The 12,859-nt window shown below is 30.8% G+C and overlaps 2 protein-coding genes across 2 annotated transcripts in view; one reads left to right on the top strand and one right to left on the bottom strand.

Moving 5' to 3' along the window:
* The window catches only part of LOC115233952 (WW domain-binding protein 2), a 4,663-nt gene extending 2,220 nt beyond the window's left edge, over positions 1–2,443 (bottom strand). The window contains exons 1-4 of the mRNA XM_029804604.1: positions 2,263–2,443; positions 1,610–1,944; positions 1,329–1,481; positions 528–686 (exon numbers count right to left, since the gene is read on the bottom strand). Coding sequence (XP_029660464.1) covers positions 528–686; positions 1,329–1,481; positions 1,610–1,944; positions 2,263–2,318 — 703 coding nt within the window. The 5' untranslated portion in view covers positions 2,319–2,443. The remainder of the gene's footprint in view (positions 1–527; positions 687–1,328; positions 1,482–1,609; positions 1,945–2,262) is intronic.
* Positions 2,444–3,726: 1,283 nt separating this feature from the next.
* LOC115233960 (equilibrative nucleoside transporter 4) lies at positions 3,727–12,141 on the top strand. Its single transcript, XM_029804625.1, has 10 exons — positions 3,727–4,142; positions 4,874–5,028; positions 5,394–5,522; positions 5,899–5,973; positions 6,188–6,411; positions 6,766–6,874; positions 7,017–7,187; positions 7,419–7,606; positions 7,891–8,131; positions 8,307–12,141. Exons 1-10 carry the CDS (start codon positions 3,973–3,975, stop codon positions 8,699–8,701), a joined length of 1,857 nt encoding a protein of 618 aa, XP_029660485.1. The 5' UTR covers positions 3,727–3,972; the 3' UTR covers positions 8,702–12,141.
* Positions 12,142–12,859: the final 718 nt, after the last annotated feature.

The raw sequence follows: 12,859 nt of genomic DNA on the forward strand, positions 1-12,859 counted from the left end.
ATATATATATTAATAATACATCTAATATAATTATAATCTGATGAAACTAACACATATAGATATAATTGTTTGTTATAATCAATGGAATTGCAAAAGATATAGCGTATAATTAAAAGAAAAATCTGTGCTTTGCAAACACAAATATTGTTCTCGAAAAATATCCAATGTATTCTTTCATTATTTTTCCAATTGCTATTGTGCGTTTATACACAAAATATTCGGAAAGAGCTCGTTGTTTATATTCGGCATAATATTTTTAGAATCTCCGAGAAAAGCGTTTATAATATATTAAGTTAATATTCTTTTCGTAAAATCTTCATAAAATCTCCATCTCTTCATAAAATCTCTATCTCTCATATATAGTTTTAACGAGAAGCATATAATTTACAGATATACATGTACATTTTGTTACAATTCGTTAGTATTGAGGTGGGTATGGATAAGGTCCTGACTGTTGATAAGATCCAGGTTGTGCATTCCATAACCGCCATAATAAGGCGGTTGTCCATAACCGCCGGGATACGCACCTGCTTGAGACATCGGCTGGCCGTTGTAATTCGGATTAGCCCATCCTCCTGGCTGTCCCGTACCTGTACCTCCTTGATGCGGCGGTCCGCTCGCATATCCATATCCCGGCTGTATACCGGGATACGGTGGCGGACTATCCGTCATAAAGACCGTATTTCCTAGAAAAGAAAAGGAGTAGTTTAACAAGTATTACATGTATGGTGAGCCAATTAATACAAATGCCATTCTGAAACAATAACCGAAATATAATTTCATTAATAATGCAAATTTGTAAGATTTTTTTCAACATTATAATATAAGATAAACCGTATTTTTAAATAATATTGTATCTAAGAAAAAATGGTTATTTCCACTGAGAGCAAGTATTTTGTTTTTATGCACTGTGTGTGTTATATATAAATGTGAATATTTGAAAACATCTTGTATGCTTGCAAAATAAATGTAAAAAAATTTGTCAGGAGAAAGTTTAAATATTTAATAAAATAAGGCTTGTTTATCTATTTGTTTATATTAGTTGTGGAATTGAAAGGACTATTTTTTTCTCTCTCTCTCTCTTTCTCAAGCCTTGTTATATATTATAAAAATCTATTACTATCCTTTATAATATGAATGGCTTAAAAATCAGATTATTAAAGAAAAATTACTCTAGATTACTATTTTAAAATATCAAGCAAAGAGAAAGAATTTAGCCATTTAAAATAATGATAGTATAGTTAGTAAGAAGGCACATTTAAGATCGTATAGAATATTTCTTTTATAAAAGTAAATAAATATTGGAAAGTGAAGTGTCGATATTAAACCTGGTGGAACATCGGGAAATACGTTGGTCGGAGGTATCCATCCATAATATCCAGTCGGTGGGGGTTGATAAGCTGAAGGTTGTGCTGGGTACCAATCGGATAATGGGGGCGTATATGGTGGTGGCGCGTCATTGGAAGGGCCATTGCGTTGAGCTAAAAGTCACAAGATATAATTAATACATTTAATATTTTGATAAATTCTTCTTATCAGTACACCTGATAATACTATTGATCCTATTGTTATCTGATATGTGAAGAATACATATTTATTTATAACTTACCCATTGACGCAACTCTCAGCAAAGCTTGTGCAAATTCCACTGCTCCTCCACTCTTAAATCGTAACTTAAATTTGCATTCTCCAATCCAGTTACCATTCGGTTGGGCACGGCACTTGCCCCCTATATAATTGGCTCCAAAGACTGGTTGCTCCAGTCCAACCTCGCTCAATGTTACAAATGGGAAGCTGAACGACTGCATTTTCTCCTTTTGATCTTTAGAGTTGAAAATCATTCTATGTGTCGTCAAGTACAATCTGCCTTGCTTCTTCCCAATGAATTCCGCCTGCTCCTGTCCATGAAATTCCATACTAACATTGTCAGAGAAGAGTATAATGCTGAAAACAATTATATTACATATAAATTAAAAATCAGCAATATAAAAACTTATGTACAGTTTTATTTTACTGATCCGATTAGCGTAAGAACGATTCGTTAAGTATGAAATATATATATGTGTCGCTTAAACGATCTGAATTATATGATCGTGTAATTGTAAGGCTGATTCAACAAGGTCGTTGGCAATAAACTAATCACCGCTAAAGACTATGGCGGTATTGCGTATTGTAATACGTCATGTCAAGAATATTCGAGACGAAATATATGTAACTTCACATTTAAAATAAATTCTATATAATTTATAAAATGCGACTTACCATTCGCCAGCGTGGAGAAGAACTCCGCCGTTAGTATGTGCCGTGTTCAATGACATGTCTTTTTACGTCAAATGTACGAAGGATAATAAACTCTTCGATAAATGTCGTCAGACGTCAGACCGTCAGACCTTTTCTTAGGAACTGTTAGGAACTGTCAAAGAGGGAGAGAAAGAGAGAGAGAGAGAAATAGAGAGAGAAAAAGAAAAGAATATTCAAATTGACTCAGACTGACGTAACTTAAGTTGATATTACATTTATGCAACAAAATATTTGTTGGACGTATCGATTGGCTATTAAATAGGGAATTCTTAGAATCCTGATTAAAACTCTAGAAATTCTCTATTTAATAGCCAATCGCTATGTCCGACAAAAGCAAATTAATCAATCACAGTCAAGGATTCTAAAGCCCGTATCAGACTACGCATTGAAGATTGAGATTGAGGATTGAAGATTGAAATTTGACCAATCAGGACAAAGAAATTTTAGTCCCTTTTGTCCTGATTAGTCAAATTTCAATCTTTAATCTTCAATCTTCAATTTTCAATGCGTAGTCTGATACGGGCATAACAACGATATAAGAATGCTTGACTGTGATTGGTCGCTTTTTCATATGTAATGATCTTTATACAGAATTCACACTGCAATGTATGTACTATGACTATGCCCGATATCCAATAGAAGAGCTTGTTTTATAGTGATTCTAACTAGCAATATTTTACAATCTAGAAATGAGAATTTTCTCGCTTTTGTGCTGTTTCCCGATCCCCCATCCGAGGGCACCCGATATTATATTATACGTGACATATACTATAATATCGGGTGCACTCGGATGGGGAATCGGAACACAGCCTTGGATATATCGGATATTGCGGTGTGGTATTCAATTGGATACTTATTGGCCATTTGAACGTAGAATTTTCTGATTGATCTGTGCTGGTTATCTTAAATAACTGTCGATATATTTAATTTTTTCTTGCTTCATCTCTCAAATTTTACTTTTTCTAAAAAAACAAAGATTTTTCTAATTATTTTTTCAATTATTCTGCTTATTATTTTTCCTACACATACGGACGAAGAGAAAAAATATATATATGAATATATTTTATATACAATATAAATTACATTGTGCGCTAGGCACGCGGCGAAAAGAAACAGCCCATTGTTACGCGATTATTAGGCATGCGACGAAATATTTGGAAGAGCGCTCTACAAATAGCAATGGCAATCGCGTAACAATAGGCTGTCTCTTATTCTCGCCGCGTGCTATATAATAACGCGAATTGGTCAATCTTTTTTAATTAATTTCCCATTTAATTATTGCGAAAATCGTAAAGAGCTTTACAAATTTGTGTTTTCGCGCGCCATATTATTTCTCCTCGCTGATAAGAAATAAATACCCGGGCATCGGCCAGCGTGAAAATTCGGCGCGCGCAGAAATCAATGCCGTAATTGTCAAAGCATGCGCTCAAAGATAGAATGGGAGAACCCGGCATACGCAGTACGAGAGAATAAATAACATAGTGACCAGGTGCGCGATTAAACGATCCCGGCACACAGGAAGCGAGCATTCGCCGCAAGCGAGAAAGCTGTCAAGCGCGAACGCGCGAATTCGCGTTCGCGTACCATGGACTCGTAAGAAGACTATTGAGTTCGAACCGCCAGATCTCTTTGAATTCTCGTCCTGCTGATTTTTCTTCCCCTTCCGGCAATATGGACGAGAACTTGAGCCGGGGATATGTTCAACTGGGCAAGGCCAGGGGCATGAACGAGTTTAAATTTTCGAATGGATTCACGCATCTCTCGCCGCCTGTTGATAAATGCAACTTCATTTACATGGCTCTGATTCTTGGTGGCATAGGATTTCTTCTCCCTTATAACAGGTCCTTTGCGCAAACATGTATTTTATTACATCTTATATACATGTATATCCTTCATCGTGTGTATTGACTATCGAAAATCTTTGCATTACTATAGTCTTTTTGCTTTTTAATAGCTATCTGGATTGCTTGAAGAGAATGACTGATGATAATTTAATTAATCATATATTGTACCGTCGTATGTGTTAAGTGAAGTTCAAGATTGGTTCATAAAAATTATGATTTCTCAAAATTATTGGATATTCTCTCTATTACAGATTCTTTTTTGCCGATTTAAAATGGATTTTTTCTCGGTAAAAATGTCGGAGCACTCATAGTTTTTAAAAGTTGGAAATAAAGAACTTCCGATCAAATAAATTTTAATGAATAAAATTTTATTTAAAGAATTGAATTATAAAAATATACAAAGTTAAAGTTTGCATAACCGTAATATATTATAAATTTCTTTTGTTTTAGAGAAATTATTTCTAAATTGGTTGTAGAAGATGCGCTTAAAAAAATATATATATTTGATAATCCCAAGACGCATGCGTACTATATATAAATTTTAATCGTGTGAAGGAGTAAATAGGGATAACAGAGTTATATAAATTGGTAATCGGTTAAGTTGAATTATTAATAAGGTTGATTGTTTACAATATGTTTTAGATATATCAAATTTTAAAACATTAAATTTTTATTATAAAATTGTTGCAATTTTTACACTGACAATTGTGTGTCATTGTTCTTTACAGTTTCATTATAGCGGTAGATTACTTTCAAGCGAGATATCCAGGAACTACCGTGATATTCGACATGTCTGTCGTTTACATTATTATGGCTTTCTTCGCAGTTTTCGCAAACAATATACTGGTCGAAACCTTATCGCTGAATACACGAATTACGTTTGGTAAGATGCGCTAAAAATGTATAAAGTTAATCGAACGATACTAAGATGAACATTATGACATTGCAATATTTTTAATAATATAATTAATAATTGTTATAGTTTTAAATAAGTTTTAGATTTTTTAATAATATTTTACAAATATTTTATATATAATTTTTTAGTAATTAGGTTTTCGTATAATTTTATTATTTTATTATTTTCGAAATGGTTTGATAATAGCGGTTATTCTAATCTCTCAGTGAGTTAGTATTGTAACTTCGTTGTTTAATAAAAACGGATTGTATTGAACTACAATCATCGTCGTTTCAATTTATTTACTTATAGTAAGAAAATGAAATATACATAATCTAATTTTTATTTTGTAGGGTATCTGGTATCCTTTGTTACTTTGAACTTTGTGGTGATCTGCGAGATTTGGTGGGAACTTTTCGGTGTTGCGACTTCCTATACTATTAATTTAGTTGCCGTTGCGATAGTATCGCTTGGTTGTACAGGTACCGAATTAAAGAAATCATTGATAATTTATCGATTGACTTCAGACAATTGAAGGAATATCCGGAAAATTTGCCATTTTCCGATTAATTAATAAGTATTATAATTTGTTTGATAAATATAATTTAACAAATATTTAATTTTAAAATATAATAATGTTAAAATATGGCAAATGTGGGGACTATATATACATATATATATATTTGTAATTACGCATTATTGATAATTTTTCAAGCTCTTTGCCTTAATCTTCCAGTTACATTATGCATTAGATCTAATAAATTTAGAACTCGCAATATTTTTCTGAACAAATTCCTTTAATTGTTAACATATTGCAAAAATTTGATCTTATTACTTCCTACTATTTTGATATTATAGTTCAGCAATCGAGTTTTTATGGATACACATCAATGCTTCCCAGTCGATATACGCAAGCTGTGATGACGGGAGAAAGTGAGTATTAGAGAACATTCTATGAATAATTAAAACTTATTCATATTTAGATTTGGTCGCTAAAATGTATTAAATGTCGAAATTTCAGAAGTCAAAAATAAGATTTCTCTCGATAATTTTATTAAGAAGAAATTCAATAATACACTGTATCTTTTTTCGGTAACTCTGGGGTACATCATAATATATAAAAAAATATTTTGTTGCATTTTTTAAGGTGTTGCTGGCTTTTGGGTATCAATTAATCGAATAATAACAAAGTCGCTACTCAATGATGAGCGTGGCAATACATCCATGTTCTTCGTTCTGTCGAATATGACGATCCTGTTGTGTTTCGTTTTACATCAAATAGTACGGAAGACCGATTTTGTACAATTTTACATAACATTATGCCAGGAGAGAAATCGAATCACTTTAGAACCAACGGAAGATGTTGGTCTGGTATGTAATTACACACTCGTTCATTTATACTATCGTTCATTTATACTAAGGTAGATGAAAAATATAAGGTTTCCTGTTTTATTATGATTTTTATTTACCGCTTATGCACAAATTGTGTGGACTTATTGTATTAAAATATAAGTTAATGATTGCTTTTCAATATAATCTTTCCGAAAAAATTGATGCACCTTGGCACAAGTTTGAAAATTTCCCTTTAGTGAAAATTCGGCTCTTGATATTTAAATCATTCTTGAACAGCATTATATATCACTGCCGAAATTATCTAAAACGTTTTGCTTGCCACAAGCTAATGATATATATGTGTGTGATTAATGTATACTATATTGTTTTCAGATGGATCCATTAGATCAAGTCGGCGATCCCTCGAAAGGCCAATACGGAGTGTTGAAGATTCAAACGAGTCCATTGGGGACAGAATCCACGAGTGGAACCGATTTGAATAGTAAGCAAGACATTAATTTTACATCATTTAAGTACAGAATGATACTTGATTTGTTTATAGAGGAATATTTCTTCGAATTGCACTCAAGAAAGATGTGTCATTGTATCGAGATTACGACAATAATATGACTGTATTATTTCAGCGTCTCGACAATATTCTGCATTCTCGTTCAGCAATCCAGTTTACGAGCCTAGCGCACCTTCGGGTAATCCACCTGGTAGTGCTGGACCGACTTATAAGGTCGAAGACGTCGTAGTTATGAGAGGCGCTTACGGAACACAAAGCACAAGTACACCATGGTCTGGCATAAAAAGTAAGAAAATACAATTTTTCTATTTTATTAAAAAATGAATAACCGATTCATTTTTTACATACACGAGCTTGTAATATTTAGCATTATCTTTTATATGATTGCGTGAAAATAGCATAAAGATCGTTATTGCGGAGACAAGATTGACAAGATCAATTAATTAATCATATAATCCGGAATGTGAAACATCTTAGTTTTATGATTTATAGCAAAAATTCAAAATAATTTTTTTAGGAGGTCTACTCGCAAGACTCGAAGTTGCCAAATTGATCTTCCCATACATGGCCAGCATTGGAGTCGCTTATTTCGTAACGCTTTGCTTGTATCCAGGAATCGTATCGGAAATAATATCCTGCAAGTTCGAATCGTGGATGCCGGTTATTTTGATGACCGCATTCAACGCCTCTGATTTATTGGGCAAGGTTAATATATTGCCGATTATATAAATTGTTTATAATATTAATCCTACTCTTTTCTCTGCTCTATTTTATATTTAGTTTTAATCTGTTAATTAATATTGCAATTATATTGTTATTTAGATATCTTATTATTTCTCGTTATTTTAATATCTTTAGAGAATTTAATAGAGAGATAATAAAATGTTTCTTAAAAGTAAAGACGAACGTCCACAAATGTGTGGAACGACAAGATTAAAAAATGTTTTATCTACAGGATCATAATATAGATTATCCGGTTTCTTTTATAGGTATTTGCTTTAATACCTTACGAATGGAAACGTACTCAACTACTGTATTTCTCTAGTGCGCGGGTAATACTTATTCCCCTATTTCTGCTTTGCGCAATTCCACGTGGTGCTCCTATTCTTTCCGGCGAGGGATACCCGCTCTTGTTCTCTTGGTTGCTTGGTCTTACGAATGGTATAGTCGGTTCGATACCTATGATCCAAGCACCGAGCAAAGTACCAGAGGAACATCGAGAACTCGCAGGTACTTATTATAAATCCAAATTTTCGTTAAAATATACTAGAGTCGATAAAAAAGTAAGGTTCCTTGTTTTATTACGAATGCTAATTTTATTCAAATTTTATTCAAATATTCAAAATTAATCTGTCATAGGTCATACAGCAAATTTAAAAATTAATACGACATATAATTTTGCTAGGTAACATTATGACGTTATCGTATATCACCGGATTAACTATCGGTTCTCTATTGGCATATATGATGGATGCCTGTCTCGGGCCACCTGTGCAAGTCAAGGACGTGTGTTCCAAGTTGGTGAAGACTCAAACTTCGTCGACCATGTTTAGTAACGTGACGGCGAGCATCTTGACGACCGCGATATCCTCCACCTTGCCCGTCGAGAAAACGACGATAATACCGAAGCCAAAGACCACCGTCAATGTGCTAACTACAATTCTGATGTCCACGTTATTGCCGAATAGCACCGTAAGCTTATTAAACGATGAAGGCTCGCTGAATGCATCGACAACAGTCTTACCGAAAATCTTAGCTAATGTTACCACTTCGGCAAGTAACGCAATTCTGCAACATTAGGACATACATGTTTGTGTGTTGTGTTAAATCTGGTGTTTACATATAAATATATGAGAAATGGATAGAGAGAGAGAGAGAGAGAGAGAGAGAGAGAGAGAGAGAGAGGAAGGAAAAAGAGAGAAAAATAAAAAAAGTATGTGTACGTGTATGCGTGTGCGCGCACGCGGAAAAAGTGATATATGCGAGTTAAGAAGCGAGTTGCTACAAGATTGGTTAAACTTTTAGATTGGCTAAACTTTTGAATTAATGTAATAATAATTGTTGAAAAATATGTTTTCTTTTTGTATTGCCAACTCTCTATAAGACGCAATATTTATTGTTCATATTATGTATTATCGCGGAATTTATTTTTTGCTTAATTAATTTATGTATATAAAAAAAACATCGTTTTTAAAGAGATTAGAAAAATAAAAAGAAATAGAATACGTAATTCTATTACAAATGGCTATAATAATACTGTTCAAACAATATGTAACGTTATTAAAACACGAGATGTTCAATAACTATTTATAAATGTTCTGGTCATTTAAAAAAATGTATAGATGAAATAGAATCTCTCTCTTGGAAATAAAGGCCAGAGAGAAAATAGTGCAAAAAAATTAAATCTTTTAAAGGATTCTTTATATATTATATATATATGGTAATCCGAGACTGATTTTTTTAAAAATCATATAAAATAGAAACAAGCATATTTCGAATTGTAAACCGTTTCAATATCTATTTGAAACATCATCAGCATTAATATATTTTTTATTCACTAATAAGTTTTTTTTTATCAATATGGAAAGAAGGAAGAGAGGGTAAAATCTATTTCTTCCTTATTATGCAATTGATTGTATGCACTGTATCATATGAGATAAATATGGAACAATAAAGAGAGAGAGAGAGAGAGAAAGAGAGAGAAAGAGAGAGAGAGAGAGAAAACTATTTTGAGAATTGAGTTTGAAACGACTGCTGTGAGAAAGGAAAAAAACTAAAATTTAAAAAAGCTATAAATAATTATTTTTAGATTATATATCAATAATAAGTTTATATTAAAAAACAAATTATTATTTATTATTAAATTAAGTAATAATATACTTTTGGAATTTACAAACATTTTCAAAACATATACAATTCTTATTTATCTTATTGTTTTTAATAACTATGATGTTTGATTGTTTTAAATAACATAAATAACGCTCCTTGACTTTTGCTCTATCTAAAGAAAGAGCTTCATGTTAAATATTCTTCCGTTGATATTTTGTTAATAATACTTTTATTTTTGCACGTATAAAAAAAAGTTGTAATTTGTTCTATAATCTATTTACTTAAAAACAAATAAATAAACAAATTTTCGAAAAGAAATTTATCTGTTTTAAAAATGGATCACATCTATATTTGCATAGAAATTGGTTAAATTCTCCTTTTTTTAAGAGAAACAGTAGATTACTTCAAAATTCTCTCTTTCTCTTTATATTACATAGTTGATCGGATTATTTGAGGTGAGAAGAGTGTTTAATATATCTTAGTAATATTACATAATAATAAAAAAAATATATATACATTGTACATAAATTTGGTATTATTGTGAGAAAAGCTATTATTTAAACAAATTAAACATAATTGAAATATCAAATGTTAATGAACAATATGCTACTTATTATTTTATATTTTAAAAATTCAGGCAATGTAGCTTATCTTAACCATCATTTTATCTAACATCGAATTATTATATAATACGGATAAAAAAGTATAAGTATTTTAATTTATATTTAGCAAGAAATAAGAATAACATAAAATTGTTTATTATATATATATATTTGTGTTTCAAGTTGATAATAAAAGCCATTACATCTTGTTAGATATGTTAGATATTCAGTGTATAAATTTCTGCTATTTTTGTAAATTGCATGATATATACTATAGTAAACGCTAGTTCAAATAAAAAATGAATTTTTATTTTATTTTATGGAAAATTATATTGTATTTGTTGATATGAATACTGTGTTCATTAATATTTATTTATGCGCAAGCTATATTGATGCACTTGGTTTTGTATGTACTGTGATAAAGTTGTCTTTCGAAATATCACCAGATTAAACACACGCACAAAGGAATCGCGACAATTGTGTATAACATTGCGCTTACCGGTATCAAGCTGAAGAAAATGGTTTGCAAGACATACGTGAGGCTCCACAAATGTTCCTTTTCTGTTAAGGATATCGCGTGCCTTTTATTTCGTATCAGCAAATTGCTGTTTCGAATAATGTTTTCAAGAGCGATAATGGAGCAGAATTGTTGATTTTTGTTTGTAGAAAATGATATGTTATACATATATACTTATCTTGTACGTTAATTTACGTCTTTGTTATTGCTTTAATGCGTAATAGACTGTTAAACTATATTTAATGGTTGATAATCAAGAAGTTTTTGCCAATAAGGTTACTGCATGAGTATATTCTGTCAAGTTGTTATACGCATCTATATGTGTATATATAGTTGATTGAGACTTAAATGTAAAATATGTGTAATTTATGTGGCATATTAGGCGTCTCCATAATTACTTTACAATTCACTAGATCTACCACTTTTTAGATGCACTTTTGAAAGGAATACATTATAAATAAAACACATTATGCCACATTATATATTATGATTCGTAGTAAAAAAAAAGAGACAACAATAAACGATAATTGACATAACTACTATTTGATATACATATGTATTACATCTCAAGCATAAAAAGACAAAAGTATAATCCATTATAAAGATCCTAATCATAATACAAAGAATTATAGTTGAAGCACAATTGTTTTCATGTCTACCGATTTTAATTTAATTGTTGTAAACAATACATGATCATTTTTTTATTTATGCAAAAAAACAAATATTTTTGAAAATTTTATCAAATATTGCAAAATTTATATAAAGAAAAATATATTATTAAAATTACTTTGTTTATATAATTTAATTATTGTTCTAAAGAGATAGGACAATGGTTGTCAAATTTTATCTATAAAAAATAAGAATGAAAAAATAACGTTTATTAATATCAAACTTTTCTACGATAATACAAGTCCGAAAAAATTCAAGTACTCTTTTATTTTTATAAAATATAATATGCGTCAAAGATATTGGCTGTTAGTTACGAATCATTGTTAGTTGTTTTTCTTGCTACGATCACTCATGACATATCTAGACATGAATACGTTGACACTTCATCTAGTAAATATGAATTAAAATGTTTATGATGTTTAGTACGATATACTTCCTAAAAAAGAAAGATCGATCTTCTTACATTCCTGCCCCCTCCAGCTTCGTTAATTGCATTATCTGGTCAAGACATATCCGATGTTACGTAGAAGATTGTAATCAAAGTTTGTGAAATTAAGACATAGTTAATAGCTCTATGTATTATAAAGAAATATGTAATACATTCGATCACACAATGCGACTAATTGAATATCTTTCTCTGTTTCTTTTTTTTAAATATATAACATATGCCCAGTGGCGGATTTTCCATTAGGCACAGTTTAGATGCACATTTTGAGGTTTTAATATTGCAGAGAGCTTCCTTCAAATCAAGTTGTATCCTGACACTTTGGTATTGCAAGAGACATCATATCAAGCTACGCTTGAGGGTTTTAAAGTGCCAAAATCCGCCACTGGATATACTCAAAAAATCACTCATCAAAAAAGAAATAAATTCAAAAAAATCTCCTCTAAAACTAATTAATTATTTTAATTGCTATATCAAACTGTAGCACATTATTCGTAGTCAACATATCGTCTACTTCTGAAAATTTACGTATATATAGAATGTATTCGAAATAACCACACGCTTGATGTATCCATCTCCTTCCTGTTTATACAACTTCAAAGAAAAACGCTCCATAATCTATGATATTTTAAAAATAATGTGTATAAATATTTTATTCTTATGGCGTATAAAGTAAAAGAAACTTTTAGTAAAGCATCTTCTTTTTTTATATATTAAACCTTTCTCTATATGGATTTTGAACAAAAAAAATGTAAATATTTCAGATGGATATTGTTACTGTAGTAGAAATTTTCCCCTTTTTTAAAGTTTCTTATTATTTAAAACAAAAATTTTTTTGCCTTGTAATAACGTTTCGTGTTTTATTGTTTTACTTAAATATTGTGAAATTAATATAT

This window comes from Formica exsecta, unplaced genomic scaffold (genome assembly GCF_003651465.1).
Source record: "Formica exsecta isolate Colony F162 unplaced genomic scaffold, ASM365146v1 scaffold192, whole genome shotgun sequence".
Taxonomy (NCBI): Eukaryota; Metazoa; Arthropoda; class Insecta; order Hymenoptera; family Formicidae; genus Formica; species Formica exsecta.

Bases quoted from the DNA above. Each gene is read 5' to 3' on its own strand.
- LOC115233960 (XM_029804625.1), top strand. From the start codon at position 3,973: ATGGACGAGAACTTGAGCCGGGGATATGTTCAACTGGGCAAGGCCAGG. The intron at 5,523-5,898 runs GTACCGAATTAA...TTGATATTATAG, and splicing joins AGTATCGCTTGGTTGTACAG to TTCAGCAATCGAGTTTTTAT. The intron at 5,974-6,187 runs GTGAGTATTAGA...GCATTTTTTAAG, and splicing joins AGCTGTGATGACGGGAGAAA to GTGTTGCTGGCTTTTGGGTA.